Here is a 21,542-nt window from a genome sequence, read left to right on the forward strand (position 1 = left end):
CTAGAGAATTGTTTTACTTTCCATTTTCTTTTCAGATATATGAAACCTTGACCATAAAATTGTTTGAGAAATGAGGATTTGTCTTAAGTATGTGGTGTTAAAGCACAGCTCTGTAGAGAAATAGAATAGGCCTGAGAATAAGATGATGCTATAGAGGGTAACATGAGATTCAAGGAGAAATGGCCTGTGCTGTATCATCTACAGGGAAGGTTCCCTTTTGAAATCCTACAGGAGTGTTGTTTTTCAAAAGCTCTGAAACCTCTCGGGGCTGTGGTGGTCACCTCTGTATGCTGTCCCTGTTTATACCATGGACTGTCTACAATGAAAAGTATCCAGTTAATATTTCTGGTAATTGCATTGAACTAATGTGATAAGATCTGCTAGAAATTCATGTCAGAGGTGATAAAGCCAGAGAATGTGGACCTCACCCTGAAGACAAAGTTTGATTTGGCTGTTTGCTGTGATAACTATTCTGTTGGGGCTGCCGGAGGAGGTGAATGATGGTACGGCAGGCATCCGAGAACCAATTTGTCTGGTTGGGCCAGGGAGATGGTAGAATGAGTGGATTAGGGATGTGGGGGATATGGTGAAGACCAGGACAAGCCGGGGTTGGGGAGAAAGAAAGGGGAGAAAGAATTCTGCCACTAGTTATCTTTTTTGGCCTTGTGTGAACTCCTTGTAAGAGGATTTCCCTGCATTTAGAGTAAATGTAATCTTCTGATTTCCTCTTGAGAATTCTTAAGGGTTTGATGAGATGTGAAGCAGCCTCTTAAAGCCCCTCATGTCTTTAAGTTAAATGACAGTACTTTAAATGGTACTTCAACGTGTTCCAAAGCACACATTCAATTTCTGGATCTAGCTACAGAAGCCTTGGAAAGTGGATGGCTTACTGTACATGAGAGACAGAGAGACAGGTGTTAGTAGATACACTGGTTTTAAGTAGGTGTAAGGCCACTTTGCTCAGTATATGAAGGATGTATATAAATTGTTGGACAGTGCATGTGTTTGTATAGTGTGTTTGTCTCCATATGCATGCTTGAAATAATAGAACTCTGCTTTGTGGTACTTTAAACTTGGATTTCAGAAGCCAAAATTTTGTCCCATAAAAAGTGATGAGTTGTTTCTTCCCAAACAACTACTTTGTAGCTAGGACTTTCAGAGGTCCGTCCTACAAAATGAGTTAATAATATTTGTCCCTCCTATATTTTTGTGATGTGTTTTCATTGACATATTGTTGTCTTTTTATTAATGTCCATAGTTTCACATTCTAAATTCATGCTCATCTTCAGGAAGTTAATGAATAAGCACAGAAAAGAACAGAGATGGATTGAGAGAATTTCCATGTACATTGTAGGTAGATTTATCAGAAGAGCCTGATGTTAGTCAATGCTGAGCAGCCACGGGAGGCAGATTGCAGATTAAGAAGAACGGGGGGAGGGGAAATCAAAGAGCCTCCAGAATTCTTTAGATCATAGCTTTTGGCAGCATGTAGAAAGGCTTAATTTTAAATAAGGATGCTGTAGACATTTGCTGAACAAGTTACTGTGAAGTCCTTTTGGGTCTGGGGGCGGCTGCAGGTGGTAAAGAGGCACAGAGAGCAGACCAGGCAAGCTTTGCCACCAGCTGTGAGCCGGAAGCGCAGGGGAGTGACACTCTCACCCTCTCTCTCCTGACTCAAAGCTTGGGGCAATTTGATACGTGAACTATTTCTGTCTTACACTGACCTGTGTGTTAATATGTGCTTTGGTTCACAAACCTTTAATTTAGGGAGAAAATTATGTCAGAAGAGTGCTTGCTTTTGTGGGATTTTGCCAGGAGAGTACATGATTTTAATAGAGGCAAATTTTTGCCAGACACTTTTGGAAATCCAGTGAAGAGAGCCCTAAGTTCTACAGCTCCTGGAATTATTGCGGTGATAGGTAGACAGTGAGTCACGTTGTCATAGCATGGCAAAATGGGGACAAAAATCACTCAACTCTGAAAGTCATCACTGCTAGATCAACCTGTTAAATTCTCACGTTAGGCTTTCTTTCTTCCCTACCCAGTCACTGCAGATGGCAGGAGAGTCCTGGGGTGCAATTGATTCCATGTGCCTACATTAAAATTAGATGGGGATCGGAAAGGATGAGTAAGGGAATTTGCACTCACTGACCACCCTACTATACAAAAATATTCTGCACTGCAATATATGTATGGTTTCATTACCTGTAAGTCATACATTAAACAAATATTTATTAACATCTAGCACAAGAGGAAACAAGCTCAGAGAGGTTAAGTAACACACACAGTCACTCTACTAGTGGTATTTTAAGTCATATCTGTCTGACTCCAAAGACTGTGCTTTCTGAAACAGTATGACTAAATAGAAATCGCAATGTTTATATTCCTTTTGATATGGGATACTCAGGCATTCAGGCTACCACTGATTCACCTAGTAGTGTCAATTAACTGCTCTGGAAAAAAGGAATTCTTTGCATAGAAGTAGGTCACCAACGGGAGGATCAATGAGTAAAAACGTTACCACCAAGCTAGGATATTTTTATTTGTTCTACCATTGGCAAAACCTGTTCAGATCTTTTATCTATGTTCTCTCACGAATTTCTCTCTTGTTGCTTATTAAATATCAGTATTTAACATCAGGCTAATCTTTTGGTAGATTTTACCCCCAGTGAGTATATTTCAGGAGCCACTTGTGCAGTGAGGTTTTTGAAGTAACTGTTTAGCAGTGGGGCATAATTTCTCTTCGGAGAGCTCTGAAAACCTGGTGTTGAATGTGGTTGGCACCCTCTTCAGAATCTCCAAGAAAAGGAGCCAAATCTTAAGGTGGTTTCTGTGCATCTGTGGTCCTGTGACTGCTGATGAGTCACTTTGAGTGCTCTGGGCAGATTTGTCCAACTGTGCCTCAGTGGGACCAGTTGGCACAAGATGTGGGAATCACACATGTTGTATAGCAGAAATGAGTTAAGTTTACATTCACTTTCACTTATTTCAAGGCAAGTTGTAGTCACCAAATCTTCAGTTATTTTTGCCACTGTGAGTACATATTCACTCTAATTCCAGCTGTGGTAACTTCGAAGGGTGAACGCTTCTTTCAGTGGCACCTAATATATTTCTTGCAGGACTGACTTTTCTAGCTGGTGACTGACTCTGTCCTGGATCAGAACTTACACTTAGTGTAAAGTGCCATCGTGGTAAATTTATGAAAACTGCACAGTGGTCAGAATAGGCAAAGAAATTGTATCTGAACTTCCATCCTCTGATGGTCACTTTTGAATGGGTGGGGCTGTTTTGTTTTGCCATTTCTGTATTGGTTATAGGACTGTTCTTCTGAGAAAAGGTTTATTTTATTTGGTCTGAGAATACGTTAATTTCTTCAAATTACCCCCTTCCTCCCCTCTTCTGCAGATCTGCTGAGCCAGATGGAATTATGGCTGAGCTCCTCTCTGTCTCTTTATCTTGCACATATTCTGACTGATGAAGAAATCTATTTATTGTAGCTTGAATGTCATTGGCCAACCCTTTGGTCTGACCCAGGACTGAGCCTGCACATGGGCATCTGGTCTGACTCAGAACACTCTGCAGGGACACAGCCTGGCATATTACAAATTGTCTACTGGCATGCTGTTTGCTTGACAGAATAGCAGAGTCGGTTCTGGATACTTGTCTTGGTTGGCCACCAATTTTTGCTCTCAATGAGAGGTCAGGATGATGTCTGTTTGCAAACGTTTGATGAAAAATTACCATCACCAAGCCCAGAGGTTTAGCTGAATTGAATGGGGATTTACAGGTGTCTTTGAATATGAGTTTTGTAAATTTCACCTGGCTCCAGGTTCCTGGGCATATTACAGTATGAATTAAATTTGGCTTATTCGTATGATAATATTTTGAGTACTATAAAAGCATGATTTCAAAAATCAAAGGTCAAGAGGATTCCTTAGCAGTGTTTTAAATCTGCTAGCCTAAAAATTATACAAGTTTTCGTCTTTCGAGGATTTGAACTTGACAAATGCAGAGAAATCTCCAGCATTGCAAAAATCGAAGAAAAATGTTAGTCTCTTGGCACATAAGCAACAGCAGTTGCTTTCTGGCCTTGCAGGGTCAGAACTCTGGGCTCCAGGGAAGTAAAACTGTGGGTGAGAGAGTAACTGCTGCACTAGCAGGCTATGCATCCAGAATTAAGCAAACCTAGCATTTTCTGTTGTACTAGAACCCATTAGGTATGTTTCAAAGTTATGTGTATTTTATTTTCCTGCTCTGTGGATTAGGATTATAAGTGACTGTTTTTAGAAGTACGTATCCACCTAGACTTCTCATATTTATCATCTTTTCATTTTGATTTACCAGAAGACTAATATGTAACATAACAATGATTGTTTTAAATGTTAGATTTCTTTTTGCCTTCATGACCAACAGTTTATGTGTTCATTTTCTATTGCTTTGTAACAAATCACCACAAATTAGTGCTTAAAAACAACACTCTACCTGCACACTGTGACTGGGTTCTCCACTCAGGTTTTCACAAGGCTGAAATCAACATGTTGGCCAGGCTGAGTTCTGTCTTGGAGGCTCTGGGGAAGAATCTGCTTTAAAGTTCATTCAAGCTGTTGGCAGAATCCAGTTCCATGAGGACTGAGCTCCCCATTTTCTTACTTACTGTTGGCTGGAGGTCACTCTCAGCTCCTAGAAGTTGCTCTCAAGTCCTTGCCAGTATTTTAACAGTGGAGAATATTTTCTCACATGGAATTCCTCTCGTGCTTCAGATCTCTCTGATTTCTGTCTCTGATCTCTACACCCAGATTTAAAAGACTCATATAATTAGGTCATTCCCACCCAGATAACCTCCCTTTTTCAAAGCCAGCTGTGCCGTATAATATAACTTAATCATGGAGTAAGACCCATCATATTCAGTCTTGGAGATTATACAGGGCATTTACAGTAGGGTGTAGGGATCTTGGAGGCCATTTTAGGATTTTGCCTATCATAATTTATATCAGTGTTCATAAAATATCACTGAAAAATTTGCAGTGGATACATCTTTAATAGATTCGTACTAGGAAGGAAAAGGAGATGTTACATGTAGTCTTGTTTCTCAGAGGACCATTTATTGATAGCTTCATGGATTTCCATGTTAAGAAGACAGCATATTACTTCACTGAGTAGTCCTATGATTTTATGAATGACATAGGGTATTTTAAACCTATTTTATTTCAAATCTGTCTTGGAAGAGGTGATTCACCCTTTTGTAGCTCAAATATTCCATAGTGTAAATAATACCATTACAGAATAAATCAAGTCTTAGCTCTAATTTTGATAGAAACAAATGGATTCTTGTTCTTCAGTAATACTGCATCACCCACATGGTCTACCTAATTCAGTTTTTCCACATCTGGAATTTCATGACTTATTCTACTGAAGGACTACGCTTTGAAACAACAGAACATAGTGGGCTTTTCACCAATAGAAATTAAGCAAAGTCCAGGGATGTACCATCCAAGTACTAGAGAACTAAACATATGTCTCATTATATTAGGTATATCAGCAGTCAACCTCTCAGCTTCAATTTTTCCAAGTTCAATCAATTTTCCCAAGTTCACATGAAACCTATGTACATTTTATTACATTTAATTTTGTATCATTTTAAAATAAATCAATCTGGGAAAGTCAGAAGTAAAAAAGAGAAAAATATATATCTGTCATTCCATGCAAATTTATTTAAAACACAGACTTTTGCGTTAGGGATACCTAAACATGACTATCAGCCAAACCTACCTATCAGGCAGGTAATTTAATCTCTCTAAAGTTCCAGATTTCTAATTTTTGTAATTTAAGTACGATAGTGTTGCCCTTGCAAGGTAGTTAATTTATTCGAAAGCCTTTAAAAAACCTATCAAATACCTGAACCCTGCTAGCTTCTGAGGCTGTAGCTGTGTATTATGAATATTTGAGAATATCAGTATGTTTTATAAACAAAGATATAATCCCTTTCATAAAGTTTATGGTCTAACAAAGGTGTTAGGATACATGCAGTAATATGTATAAAGTGCTTATTCCATTGCCTAGTATTGTGTGGCTACATAAAACATATTAATTACTGTCTTCCTTACCTTTTCCCTGCCTGATCTCACTGTCATAAGATGTCTCATAGCTATGATTTTGGCAAATAAATCTCAGAAGCATCTTGTTGCTGAGGGACTATTGTAGAAAATAGCAGCATGACAAATTACGTGTCGTTGCGGAAGTGAGATTATGCAATGGACTGAGTTTCCTGGTCAGTCCTGCTAGAACTGTGCCTTTCTGCAAAATAAAGTTGGTAATTTCATTCACCAGATCAAGTTGCAGAAATTTTTATCATGGATGTTACCCAGTCATTGAAAAATTGGCAGCATTTGCTCAACAGATGTCAGAGTCTTTCTTGAAGGAGGGTTCTTACAGCTCACAAGCTGACACCAGTGCTGCTGATGGTCAGGGGAAAGCTGGTGATGATATGATTAATAAAACGTATTTCAGTCATATTTTCAGGTTTACCACATGGTTTGCAAATATTTTCTCTTTTGCTCCCTCTACTACCCCTAATAGAAAACGGGAGCCCCTTCATTTCATCTGTAGATAGTTTTATGGTACTTTATGAGGAACATCAATAGCATTTTGTGAATTTGAGAACCAAGGATGAAGCAGCTTGTATGTTCATATCTTGCCAACAGAATGGAAGGGACTGGAGAGGGCAGTTAGTGTATGGGGACATTTGAGGTAAAGTATCCTAGAGTTGTAGCTTTTTCTGGGCCTTGACTTGGCTAAATTGTTGAATATCATCTAACCATCCCAAAATCTGTCTGGAAGTTGAGATGCTGATCACTTCTTCTCTGGATCTTGTGAAGAAGTATGCTTATGAAATACTGTGCATCCCTTGAGTGAACTATAAGAATTACAGGAACAAACTTACTGACATTTTGAAATAGTTTATTGGCATTACTGTGGCCTTGTGTCTACCAAATATGGTAATTATAGTCCAGAGGAAAATGCAGGATACAATCTCCATCTCTTCATCTTTCCATTCAAATAGGCCTCAATATTCAGTGACAGGACCACTTTAATCCCTGCCCGTGAAAACACATTGAGAGGAACATCTGTCATGGGTTTTTCATAATAACATTTTTGCTAATTGATAACAAGATAGTGATGGTGATTGATTTTTGTCCCCAGTGACTCCTGAGTAGCTTCTACTGAGCACATAACTTCCAGAGCAGTCTCTAGGTGCCCACATTTTCCTCGGTGTCCCCTCCACTTTGAATTGACAGTTTGAAGACACAGGGCAATGCATCTTTCCAACACATAGGTGGTGCAGAGTGAGTCAGGTTCTTCTTAGGTTTCAGCTGCTCCCTGTTAAACAGAGCTTAGCAAACAGTAATTGAATAAGGAGGCAAAGCCCTCAGAGGAGCAGGAAACAAGAACAATTTTATGAAAAGGATTATGCAGCACAACAAGGTCAGACCCCGAGGTGGTTTGTTTTCCTCTCCCTTGTATTCCTCTTCAATCAGCAGAAAAGGCTGTTATCAGTTGCTGGCATTGTGACTGGGCACATCCGCCCAGAGTCAAACATGCTGCAGTCTGCAAAGTCAGCAGCAGATTGCAGTGCTCTGCAGTCCAGCCAGAACAGCAGAATTTGTGTAGCTGTGTGCCCTGTTATAGCTAGAATACCAAATTGGGGATGTTCCCTTAACGAGGCATTTGAGGGCAGAAACAATGAAAGCTTTTCCTGTTTCAGAATAGACTGTCCTTCCACTAGTGCTGCTTTAGGAACCATAGACCTGTTTTGTTTTGTTTTTTAATTGAAGTATAGTTGATTTACAATATTGTGTTGGTTTCAGGGGTACAGAGATTCAGTTATATATATTCTTTTTCAGATTCTTTTCCATAATAGGTTATTACAAGATATTGAATAGAGTTCCTTTGTGCTATATAGTAAGCCCTTGTTTACCTATTTCATATACAGTAGTGTGTATCTTAATACATAGACCTGTTTTGAGCAAGGCAAAGCCAAAGCCGGTCCTCACAGCATCATTAAATCCAGTTTTCCGTGGTATTTAATCTGTGCAAGGACCCTGATGAGCTAATTTAATTTTCTCCTGAAGTGCTATATATATGTGAACATCATCTTAGAGATGCATATGAAATGGCTTCTTCCATACTTTTAATAGCTACATGGAAATATTTAAGAAACAACTCATCGGTGAACATCGTCACTAGGAGATCATCGTTTTTGCCATATTAACAAAAACTCCCTTTGTGATTTTGCAGCCCCGACATCCCAACCCTGACTGGCGTTACTCTGCCTCCCTGAGAGCAGGAATGCACAGGTATGGCTTTCCTTCCTCATTTCCCTCAGAAGTTACTGCACCTGTATGACTCAGATAAACTGTCTTCATAGGCCGGAAGCAGCTGTCAAAACTGAGAAGCTTAGATATTTTGCCAGGGGAATGCAGTTGTTTATATGTCTCCGTGTCTATTCCTTGAAACATTGGAAGTGGTCAGTGCCAAACGCTTATCAAGTGCCGGCAAATAAGAATCTCCTGTAAAATCACAGATACAGGCGACTGTTTACTTTCTCTCATTAAAATTTCTATAAGGAAGTAGCTTCAACTTCTTTCATCCCTTCCCCATCTGTACTTTCTATCCTTCCCTTAAAATTATAATGAATACTGATGCTTTCAGACTTGAGTACATTGTGTAATATATATGCACTTGTTGTCTACCTTGGTTTTCCATCACACATTGACTGTTATATCCTGTTAACCACAATAATTGTTGTTCATGTTCACCCCTATTAGAGTCTCCTTATCTTTTCCATCTTGTTGCTATCTTATTGCCTGCCCTCAGTGGCAAGAGCTCTTCAGAGGATGAGCCATGTGAAGGGCCTTTATTGAATATCTGGAGACCAAATCTAGCTTACTTCTAAATTAACCTAGAGTAATAACATTACTTTAAAACTCAGATTAAATATAATTTTGCCTTCTCTACTTCGTCTCTTTGACAGTAATTGATTAACTACCATTATTCCCAGACCTGATCTAGTATTCATGTCACGGGGCCAAATAAAAGATTCATTATTTGTGAGTGTCTTTGGGAAACCAAATGGAGAGAGCCAAGCAACTAGTGTTCACTACCACCAAAATAACTTAGTTTTAAAGAAGAAATAAACTCCAGACTTAAGCCCCTCAAAATATCTGGGCAACTCTTGAGTAGATCATCACCAAACCTTGATCGATTTCTAAGGAGAGAGCTTACAGAGTATGTATTGAGTTAATGAAAAATTAGTTTTAGCCTGTTAAAAACACATTAAGTTAAAATAAGTCAACATATTCCCAAACATTACATTACAAATTGAGCAGAAATCATTATAATGGGTGCTCTTTCTGAACGAGAAGCAATCAGTGAAAACTGAAGATCAGTAGTTGGCTTGGTGAGATGTCATATTGGAATCTGGTCATAACTTTAGGCCAGAAACACTTATGCAGATGCCAGAATACTAGGTTTCAGAAAGATTCTGTTTGTTAGAAACCAGCTTATGCTTTTGCCTGCATCTGAGCTATTGTGGTAGACTATATGATAGGAAAAAATATGGTTTACAATACCAACTTCTTTTGTCCCAGTTGAATTAGTGCTTTACTTGAAAAATACCAAAGCTGTAAGATACACCTTTAAAACTATATTAAAATAAAATGCTAAACTATATCAGTTCCTTATTCCATTTTCAAATGAAAAAAAAAGCCACATGTGTTTCTATTCAGGTTTCAATTAAGATGTTATGAGATTCAAGTAGGATAAGAACTGAAATAAAAATTAAAACTAAATGTTATTTATTCCTCACAGTGTAGTACATGGAACATATGTTAAAGTTGTGAACTTAAACAACACTCATCTTTTTCACACATACGCTTGGTTTCTTGGCCTTTCTAGCCTCAGATATCATGTGCCTGTTCCTTTGAAAATTCTGCTTTGAGCTGAGCTGGTTCCTAGGGTAGTTCCGTCTTCAGAGTGAATCTAATTGAACCCATACAATTTGTTGGTAGAATCCACCAACCCGAAGGATATTAATATTTGGAAAAAAGAGAAGATTCTAGGGTGTAGATGAAGGGAAGAGCAGCAGTAGGGTAGAGCTTAATGAGTGAATTTCCACTAGATATGTTGTTTGAAGTCAAAGAGTAAGAGGATATTGGGAATTCCCTGGCGGTCCAGTGGTTAGGACTCTGTGCTTTCACTGACAAGGGTGCGGGTTCAATCCCTGGTCTGGGAACTAAGATCCCATAAGCCTCCTGGCACGGCCAAAAAAAAAAAAAAAAAGAGTAAGAGAATATTGAACTTAGAGATGACCTTCCCCCACAATATTTCAAGTTTTCCTGCTCTGTTGAGTCACATGACTCCTTCAGGCAGTAGTACTTGAAGCTTTACTTTAGTAACGTAACTTCCAAGATGAACCAATGCCTAATTTCAAAGAGTCCTCTTATTTTGGTGAGGGTTTTCTTGGGTGATATTTACTCTTAGGGTCCCATTTGTTCCTTTCTTCATCCAGAAAATATTGAGGGTCTCATATCTGCTAACATTACACATACATAAAGAATATGATGTTCTCTCTGCCCTTGACCAATTTACGTTCTATCTCTACTTGCCTCTAAGGATCTCCCAGTTCATGTCTCAGTCTCTGCAATATTTCATGCTGAATTAATCTCTTCTGAACTGGGATCCATGAGTGCTGGTGATAAACTTCCTCTAGTCCCAGGAAATGTAGGGTGGGTTATCTATGAGGAAAAGATACAGAAAGAGTAAAACAGAAAATAAAGTTAAGAATTAATTGGGCCAAACTGGAATAATCCTACAGTTACCAGAAAATAATGTTAGTGCTTTCCTCTTTCCTATGAGAACCCAGAAATAAGAGAACTAGCAAAAGAGCCTTGAGGCTTTTGAGAACAAGCTCTCCTCATCTGCTTTGGCATTAAGACGATAAAATGTCATTAGCGCTCTGATGGGCTTCCTTTTAGATTTAATGAACACCACACAGCATTAATGAAAACCAAAATTGCTATAAAGATAAAACGTGTTTATCGCCTGCATGGTGTAGCAGGCAGTAAGTCAGCAATGCAGTTGATGCAAGATGACTGCTCAGTGGTAATTGTTTCAGTTCAAGCATGAGTAAAAAGTGTTAGCTGCAGCCCTGCCTCCAGAGATGTAAGCAGTTTCTGAGGGTGGAAGGAGAGCTGGAAAGGCATTTATGGTCTAACTATTATTTGGGTCTATCTGTTTACTCAGCTCTGTGCACCTGGAAGAGGCTGGCATTCTACGAGCTGGTCCAGGAGGGCCTGATCAGCAGTGGCCAACAGTATCCAGTGCGACACCAGGTAAAGACCCAGGGTCTCTCCCTTCTTGCTTGGATTCTGGAAAGCCATGAGATGACCTGTTTTTGTAAGACCAGGAATGTCAGTGGCTCTCTTTTTATTCTTACTTCTTTTTCTTACATGTGTGACTTCCTTGCATACATGATTATGCAGGAGTATTTTGATTTCCCACTTAATGTACTTCAGCAGTTGAAAACAGATAATATAAGGGTGTGTGTGTGTGTGTGTGTGTGTGTGTGTGTGTGTGTGTATAAAGTTATTTTCTGAAATAACTGGGTACATTTCAAATGCTTAGGCTGTCCGAACTACAGCAGGCAAGATCTGGTGGCCTCATGCACAGAGATGACACTGTTAGCAAAGATCTTTTGGTTAAAGATGATGGAAATCCACTCAAAATAGTAAGCAAAAGGGAGACAGATAGATTGATTAACAGATAGATCGATGAAATGGAGTTTCTCATGGAAGTGGAAAAGTTGTCAGAACCAGGGCACCACTCTGGTTGACTTCAAGTCACAGTCAGGCCTCCTTCTTCCCTGACATGTACATCATTCTGTAAACTGACTTTTATTGCCTTGACATGCTCATTGCCAAACATGACCAGTCTTGCAGTTTCTTAGTTCAGAGGATCAATGGGAATTGATTCCTAATCCAAACTTTCGAGGAAGAGAATCTGCCAGATTAAATCAAGAACCCAATGGCTGGGTGAGCATAAAAAAATTGCCTAAACTCATATTTCCTTATTTTCCTTATTCTTGCCCAATCACTGCAGCAGTGTCACATAATACAAATATGGCTTTGGAGGCCCATCGCTGTGGCAGTTATCAGAAAGGAAGGATTATAGAGACTGCAAATGTTGTCTACCATAATCCTCTATTAATAGAACATGATGATGATGGTAATGGTTACTAATAATTGAGCCACAGTGTACCCAGACACTATGCCATGTGTGATCTCATTTATTCCTTGAGACAATCTTGCAAGGGATTTATTATGTCTATTTTACATGTGAGGAGCTAGAGACACAGAGAGATTAAGAAACATACCCAAGTTCACATAGTTTGTAAGTGGCAGAGGCAGGATTCAAACCCAAGTGTGTCTAGTTCCAAATCCAAGTGTATCTAGCTCTTATATTCATAGCATGGCTGGCTTGCAAGAATCCACCCAAATCCAAATGCATACATATATACATACATAACAGATTACATAAGCGTATGTGTAAAAAGTTCTTTCCAGAAATAAGCTGGTGCCTTTCAAATGATTAGGCTATGCAAGTAACATGTGCAGCTAAGGGCCCATTTTCGCTGGCAGCTCTAAGGGTTTTCGTTGATTCTAATCAGCCAGCATTTGCTATTTATGAATATTGTATAATTCAACTAAAAGTCACGTTTGTTAAAAAAAACAAATACCCAAGTTAAAGCAATTCATTAGAGAGCTGATATTGCCAGATGGCAAGGGGAAAAACATAAAATAGTTCATTGACAAATCTGCAACCCTAATGCCAGTGATGGTGTGAAGAAGCGATGGAGGAGGAAGTGGTTTTAGACTACAAAGTGCTGCAGGATGGGAGGCATCTGAAAGGCGAGAACTACTCAATCCAAGCAGCCCCATGAAATCATGCCCTCCTACCCTGCCTCCATTTCAGGGTTTTTTCTTGTTTTCATAGAGACTTTGTACGTCAGGTTGGTGAGCCCAAAATTAACTTTGAATACATTCTCCCTTTCATCAGTGATACTGGTTGGTGTATATTCCTAGGCCAGTGGGAAATAGGAACTGTTTACTGATTATTTTTATCTGCATCTGGCCCAGGACTCTCCTTCAAATTCAAAAGAATGTTAAGAACACATCTTTAAAAAAAAATTTATTTTATTGAAGTATAATTGATTTACAATGTTGTGTTAGTTTTTGCTGTACAGCAAAGTGATTCAGATATATGTGTGTGTATATATATATATATATACATACATACATATATACACCCATTCTTTTTTATATTCTTTTCCATTCTGGTTTATCATAGGACATTGAATACAGTTCCCTGTGCTACACAGTAGGACCTTGTTGTGTATCCATTCTCTATATAATAGTTTGCATCTGCTCATCCCAAACGTCCAATCCTTCCCTCCCCCACTCCCACTCCCCCTTGGCAACCACAGGTCTGTTCTCTTTGTCTGTGAGTCTATATCTGTTTCGTGGATGAGTTCATTTGTGTTGCATTTTAGATTTCACACATAGGGCTTCCCTGGTGGCGCAGTGGTTGAGAGTCCGCTTGCTGATGCAGGGGACATGGGTTCTGCCCCGGTCTGGGAAGATCCTGCATGCAGCGGAGCGGCTGGGCCCGTGGACCATGGCCGCTGAGCCTGCGCGTCCAGAGCCTATGTTCCGCAACGGGAGAGGCCACAACAGTGAGAGGCCCGCGTATCGGGAAAAAAAAAAAAAAAAGAAAAATAGATTTCACACATAAGTGATATCATATGATATTTGTCTTTCTCTTTCTGACTTACTTCACTTAGTATGGTAATTCCTAGGTTCATCCATGTTGCTGCAAGTGGCATTATTATGGCTGAGTAATATTCCATTGTATATATTTACCACATCTTCTTTATCCATTCATCTGTCAATGGACATTTAGGTTGCTTCCATGTCTTGGCTATTGTAAACAGTGCTGCTACGAACATAGGGGTGCATGTATCTTTTCAAATTATAGTTTTGTTCAGATATATGCCCAGGAGCAGGATTACGGCGACTGTATTTTTAGTTTTTTTGAGGAAGTGCCATGCTGTTTTCCATAGTGGCTGCACCAATTTACTGCACCAACAGTGTAGGAGGGAGGAACCCATCTTGTTGACAGAAGAGAGGGAAGGAGTCGCCATGGCGCCACTTCCCAAATGTCCTAACTCCTCTTGTATAATCCCGTCCCTCCAGTACTATGCCTGGCTGTTGAGTCATGAGTCACAGTTTTCATAGACTGAGCTGGACAGAGCTTATATCTTCCAGTTACTCTATGGGTGACCTAACCATACTTTTCAGCATACCTCTGCACCAGTGATAGGACATTAGAGAGATGCTCCTCTGTGTTCTGCTCTGTCCTTTTGGTACTTTAGAGTTTTAGGACTCAAAATATGTTCTGCAATGTTTGGAGGGAATATGGAATAAAGATGAAGATTATGGTTTAGAATCAGATCTGAATTGAATTCCAACTTCAAACTTACTTGCTGGGTGAGCATAAGCAAATTGCTTAAATTCATGTTTTCTTAATGACCCCATCTGTAAACTGGGTATAATTATAACACCTATCTTATCTAGTTGCCATGATAACTAAAGAAGAAAGAGCTGAATATAGTGCTTGACATATAGTATTAATAAATGTCTAATCTTTTTTTAAAAATTATTTATTTGGCTGCGTCAGGTCTTAGTTGCAGCATGTGGAATTTTTCGTTGCGGTGTATGGGCTCTTCATTGTGGCACACAAGCTTCTCTCTAGTTGTGGTGCTCAGGCTCCAGAGCACATGGGCTCAGTAGTTGCAGCATGTGGGCTCTCTAGTTGTGGCACACGGGCTCCAGAGCATGCAGGCTCAGTAGTTGCAGCTTGCGGGCTCTCTAGTTGTGGCTCATGGGCTCTAGAATGCATGGGCTCAACAGTTGTGGTGTGCGGGCTCAGTAGTTATGGTGTGTGGGCTCAGTTGCCCCGCAGCATGTGGGATCTTAGTTCCCCAGCCAGGGATCAAACCTGCGTCCCCTGCATTAGAAGGTGGATTCTTAACCACTGGACCACCAGGGAAGTCCCAAATGTCTAATCTTTTTATTCCTTTTTTTCTGGGATACTTTTGTTTCATGTAGTCTGTGTTGTGGCCTTAGCTGGTAGCATCTTAGCCAGAATTCAGTAGTTCTCATTTCTGAACCCAGATACAGACCCTGTAAGGTTGTCTGGATCATCCTGACATCTGTACAGTCCCGTCACCCCCAGCCGCCCTCCTGGAGATAGCATGAGGAGAATTTATCAGTTCTGCCTGAGAAAAAGGAAAAAAACATGGTTGCTTTCATTCCCAAGTAGAGCCTGCCTTTCACTGATTCTGTTGCCCTTAGTGTTTCATGACGAAAGTGCAGTTGCTTCCAAAAGGCTTCCTAGTGGCGCCTGAGTCTCCTTTCTCTTGTGTCTGAGACCTTCTCAGGAACCAGCACCTTCTGACACCAACACCTGCAACAGTGGCAGCCATGGGAATAGAGAGAGGCCTGCTGTGACAGATCCCCCCTCACATGTGTTCTTTGTAGTTGTTTTTCCCCACTGATGAATTCTTTGGCTTTGTCCCCAAACTGTTCATTCATTTTCACAGTCCACAGAAGCCTAGGCTAAGATGCCACGCTCTGAAGGGATCACCGGGGACATCACCAGGTGATGTTTCCTGCAGGATAAACAAGTCGGGCATTAAATCTGTTAATCCCAATTGTTGGCCACTTTCTCCAGCCTTGCCTCTGTGTGAGCAGACCTGGACCACAGGCTTCTTGTTTCCTTGGCAGCTCAGTGAGACTGAACAGGGAAAGAAAAGGAGCTGAGTAGGGAGTGCACAGCACACAGTTATCCTTCAGATGGTGGAGTGTGTTGGGGGGCTGAGGGCATTAAAGGTCCAGTCATTCGTGCTTACAACTTTTTTAACGTTCTCAGTGTGCAAGCTCTGAACAGGGTTTAATGAGTGCCCTCTTGTGACAGTTCCTAGAGAGAATCCCAAGAGATTATAAAAAGACTGTGCCTGCCTTCAAGGGAGCTAGTCTGGCTTCAGGGCCCCTGGCTGCTTTGCTATCTTGACTGGTCCTTCCAGGCTCCTCTTTCTATATTTCATGGGAACTCAGGACTTACCTAAGGCAACAGTAAATTAATTTTGGAGTGGGAGATACTCGCTATTTTCAAAAGAGCTCAGAATTCAAAAGAGCTCAGAGCTCAGCCAAAGAATTCATCAGTGGAGGAATTCCGAAATGCACAGCACTGCCAAACATTATAGCTTTTCAAGGAACACCCCAGAGGATCTGGGGCTGAAGTGTGAAAGGTTAATTAGGTAGGTGAGGCAACTAAGGCCATGAGGTTTCCTTAGAGAAGCTTAGTTTATTTTTATTTTTTATTTTTTATTTTTTTGGGGGGGCTTTCATTCTTCTGTGTTGTTGCCTGCATTATCTGTCTCTTTTTTTATGGGGGTATAGTTGTTTTACAATGTTGTGTTAGTTTCTACTGTACAGTGAAGTAGAGTTCCCCGTGCCATACAGCAGGTTCTCATTAGTTATCCATTTTATACATATTAGTTAGTGTATATATGTCAGTCCCAATCTCCCAATTCAACCCACCCCCGATTTCCCCCCTTGGTGTCCATACGTTTGTTTTCTACGTCTGTGTCTCTGTTTCTGGCTTGCAAACAGGTTCATCTGTATAGAGAAGCTTAGTTTAGAGTGACTGCACAGGGGTTCTCAAGGTATGGTTCCCAGAGTCACACTGACAATACCTATAAAATCTGAAATTCTCGGGCTTGGCCCTGGCCATCTGTGTTTTAAGGAGCCCTCCAAGTGATCCTGATGAACCCTAAGGTTATAGAGTTGCAAGTAAATATTCCTGAGATTGTCTGATACCTTTGGAGGCTCAGAAACCATGCAGGGAAACCATCTGTTTATGATTCTCACAGGAAGCAGGAAGCCTTTCCCCATATCAGAGAGATAATAACTAAGAGCTTAGGCTCTGGGTCAGAGTAAACCTCAGTTGAATTCTAGCTTGCCACTCAGCAATTGTATGTTCCTGGGACCGTTACCTAACTTTTCTGAGTCCCAGTTTCTTTCTCTGTAAAATGGAGATAGTAGTAGTGTCTACCTTACAGGGTTGTTGGCAAGAATTAAATGAGATAATACACACAGCCTGGAGAACACTGTTTAGTAAATGGTAGTTATTTTTATGATTTTTCAAGGTATGAGTCTATCCTTCAACTTCAGAATTTAGGTCTGAGTTGTTCTGAGTAGTCTCTGTGGGAAGGCTTTATTATAGAGCAGATTTTTTTTTTAAGTGCCTTTTTGTGTCCTTGGGGGATTGTTTTTGTCCTGGTTTGCTGCATCTCTTTACTCTGTGGAAGACGGACTGTTTATGTGCCCTAGTTTTATAGGGAGATTCACGCTCTTATTTGTCTTAGGGATTCCTACCTCCCTGACAAAAATCACCTCCCCACGGAGGGGCTCCATGGAGACTCCATCTCTGATTCTCCCACAGAAAGAAGCCATGATCCTTAAATTTGGGGGAATCCATATAGGAGTACTGTCAACATGAATTCTTCCACATCATGAGTGATTGCAGCCTCAGGCCTTGTTTGCGAATTTAGAAAGCATGCTGTTCCACTAACCTGCTCACCCTCAACTTCTGCTGTTGTCATGGCAACGATAGTCCTGGGAGATGTGTGCATACCTTTATCAGGAAAAAAAAAAAATAAGATCTGCAATCTATGTGGGTGGAGCAGCTCCCTCCCGTCAGTCAGTATCCTCCACTCTCACCTTGCATCTCACAGCCCAGGAGTGCCAGCTTGCCTTAGTTGTGTCTAGTAGCCGAGGAAAGTAAGTCCTTGTGTAAGATACACTTTTACTTTCCGGGGGTGTGGAGCTCATCATGTCTGTTGGAGTTCTCTATGTAGCTTATCTTGTGTGTTCTGAACTGGCCTGGAGGGAGGGAGTGAGGTGGTGTGAGAAGGGGAATTAGAATCCTCTACCCAGGAGAAGCCAGGAAGTTTAAGTCTCTGCTGGCTCCATCTGTGACTTTCTTCAACTCCTTCTTAGGAGAACACTCTGCACCTCTATTTTTAATGGTCATGTAAATAAAAAACTAGAATGAAGAATTCCTGCTTTTCCTGAAATCAAAAGTTTCTGTTGAATAAATAGATTCTGAGATATTTCTTTCCCTCCACCCTGTATTCCCTGCACCTCTCTCATTTTTCCTACACCCATTCTTCCAGGTTCGATAGGGCTGGGCAGGATACAGTCAGGGTTGGGGACGTGATACATAGTAAAAGAATTTCTTCTATGTCAGAGACCCACAACAGATCCTGTGCCTCCTGAAAATCGAATCCCTTGTTCACTCAGACGTGTGCTCCTGGGCATACATTTTGGAGAGGAGAGTGTAGTGAGGAGAGAGGAGGAGCAGGAACTGTTCTCTTAGGCTGCAGTTTCCTTCAAATCCCACAGATGCAGAGAAGCAGCTAATGCAGGGTCAGGAAGAAATGGAGACTAGTTACAGTCCCTGTGGTTATCATTGATCCATCTAATGAGCCACTGGAGCAGTACAGTCAGGCCCCTGCAAACTTCATCATGAGAAACAACTTCTGCATATGTCTTAGGAAGATAATACACCTCATTCTTCTTTTGTTTGAGTGTTGCTTGGGACAGGAGAGTTTCTGAATAACCCTCCCTTCTAGCTTTCTCTACACACCGTCCTTTGTAGCTGAATTTTTAAGCCCCTTATCGAAAGGGAAATTCAAGTTTCTGTTGGCGAGATCCTAGGGTCTCAAGGACCAAGGAAGGGGGTATGTGTGTGTCACCAATTCTGCTACCTGACTTGGCTCAAAGACGACAGGCCACCTGTGTGTTTGAGAGCTTTGTGGGGAAGCGGAAGTGGCAGGTGAGAGTCAGCAGTTCATTCTGTGGGAAAGAGTGCTTGGATTGTATAGAATTGGTGGGCTTGGAGCGCCTCCCTGGGAGGTGCTTGGACAAGAAAGACCTATTTATGGCCTGGGTTGACGGCAGAGGGGTAGTGATAACTTGTAATGCCTTTAAGCTTTGCAGCTCCAGCAGGCGTTGCCCTCAGCCTCACTGATTCTAGTAAACTAGAAATGAGAGCTGGTCCCCAGCAACACCAAGGATCTTTAATGACAAATATTTTCAGAGCAACTCAGTCCAGATTCCAAAAGAACTTGAAAAGTTCTTTTTCTCAGAGGCAGTCAGCTTTGCAGTTGCGAAGGTCATTGCCTAACCTGGAGAAACATATTCAGGTCAAGCACTGGCTGGAGACTAGGGGCCTCTTGGGGAGGGTCATAAGAGAGCTCAGTCAGTGCCAGGAGACCTGGAAATGAGCCTGTGGGTTGGAGAGGAGCCTCTCTCTGCCTCAGCACTTGGAGCTTGTTACCCACAGTTATAGAAAGGACAGGAAGCAGAGATGGATGCTGTTCCACTCTCATCGCAGTGAGACCAAGAGCTTCCTCAGCAGTCCGCTGCCTGGAAAGGTCTAACTCCAAGGCAGTGGGCTAGGTGAAGGATGGGAGAAGGCAGTCCTGAGGATGGCAGCACCAAAGGAAATAAAGGGAAAAAAAGGATGTTTTTGCGTAGTATTAAAATAGGAAATGGAGAGCTTTGTAGAAGTCAGACTCAAGAGTTAACTACAGAAGGTTAGGGTGTGAAAAGGTAACTTTCAGGAACCAAATTTGCATCCACAAGACAACAGGAATGATGAGAAGTTTATTGTTGCTAGAGTCGTGTCCCTGGGCTGCTGGATCCCAAGCAGAGTACCCCAAGCCTCCAGATTATAGCTGCGATTGCGTGTGAAAAACAACCAAACAAACTTTAAAAAGAAGGAAAGCCTGTCCTGTACAGAAAGTCTGAACAAACAAGTTTGTTGTTGATGGTCCAAGAAAGACTGCCAGCTTGGGTTTACTTCCAACATTGGCCCAATCCCATGTCCAGAGCTGTTGCTCTAGGTGACATCGTGGGCCAAGCTGAGTAGAGAGGTGACATTCCCCAAGTCACCTCTCTTATTTTCTTTGACTCTGCATCGTACATACTGTCTTACCCAAGCACACATATGTCATATGTCTGTTTCCATAGTCACCTGGTGTCACCCAAAGGTCTGTGACAAAGCTGGAAGCTTCAGCCAGTGTAAATGACTTACGTTAGATGCACACCAAGCTCCGTGTCAGAGTTTTGGGGGGAGAAGGGCATCACCAGATGTGTAAACAGCCCTGAGGTGGATGCCCTTGAGCCTGTGAGGCTGGCTCTGTGTGTGATGATGAGCAAGGAATATTAGAAGTTAGCAGAAGTTCCCTTCTCTCAGCTAATGCCTATTAGTAGGGAGGTGTGTGTGTCAGTTGGATGGTCTTTGTCGTTGAAGTTTCAAAGTTTTTGAATCCTGTGCTGTTGCCCCCCTGGGTTGTAGAAATAGTATTTTAGAACAAGAGAAAGGAAGACTATATAATAGCTGTTATTTATGGAGAACTGTGATAGGACTTTACATGTATTGCGTCCTTAAACAAGAGAGAAGTGATTATTATTCCCATGTTTTAGATTAGGAAAACTGAGGCTCACAGGAATTAAATGACTTCCTTACAGTCATCCTTCATTACATCTAGTAGGTGTTTTTTGCTCACTATTATATTCCCAGTGTTGAGGCAGCTGTCTAGTACATGATGGTGCTTAATAGATATTTGTTGAACTCATCAGGGAACAGCAATGGCTGAGGCAATATTTGAACCCATGTCTGCCTGCTGCTGAACCCTATCCATTTAAATAACACACTACTGTTACTTTGTCCCACTTGCCAGGTAAAGCGAATGGTTTGGTAACTAGGAGAAGACTATTCACTGTCTGAGTTCCAGGCCGACTGTAGGGGTCTATAGAACTTTCCCATTCCTGCTGTAATCAGTTTCCACAAACTTTGTGACTTAAAGCAATACAGATTTATTATGTTACAGTTCTAGAGGTCAGAAGTACAAAATGGGTTTTACTGCAGCTTAAATGTAGGTAGGTTCCTGCCACTATGTAACAAGAATCCACTTGCCTTCAGTTTCCAAAAACATGTTCCTCATTTCCATCTGAGCCCTCCCTGGCAGCACCTTTAATGTCCGTATTTCTACAACAGTCTGTTCATGACAAGTTAGGTATTCCCCAAGACAATATATGTTTTCTCTACCATACTCCTTACTTCTGAGTCCTCTCTGGCAGAGTCATTAATGTCCATATTTCTACTAACGGTCTTTTCAAGGTAATCCCGGCAATTTCTTCATGCTCCTCAAAGTCCTCCAGTCTCTCCCCACTGCCCAATTCCAAAGCCACTTTTACATTTTTACTTATTTGTAACAGCAACACCCCACTTTCAGATACCAAAATCTGTATTAGTTTCTAGGGCTGCCATAATGAATGACCACAAACTGGGTG

The 21,542-nt window shown here is 41.1% G+C and overlaps 1 protein-coding gene across 15 annotated transcripts in view; it reads left to right on the top strand.

Moving 5' to 3' along the window:
- LOC131755055 (protocadherin alpha-C2) overlaps positions 1–21,542 on the top strand; it is a 161,345-nt gene that overhangs the window by 119,048 nt on the left and 20,755 nt on the right. For all 15 annotated transcript variants that reach the window (XM_067031791.1, XM_067031793.1, XM_067031783.1 and 12 more), the window contains exons 2-3: positions 8,296–8,354; positions 11,302–11,390. In XM_067031791.1, coding sequence (XP_066887892.1) covers positions 8,296–8,354; positions 11,302–11,390 — 148 coding nt within the window. The remainder of the gene's footprint in view (positions 1–8,295; positions 8,355–11,301; positions 11,391–21,542) is intronic.

Source organism: Kogia breviceps, chromosome 4 (genome assembly GCF_026419965.1).
Source record: "Kogia breviceps isolate mKogBre1 chromosome 4, mKogBre1 haplotype 1, whole genome shotgun sequence".
In the NCBI taxonomy this organism is placed as follows: Eukaryota; Metazoa; Chordata; class Mammalia; order Artiodactyla; family Physeteridae; genus Kogia; species Kogia breviceps.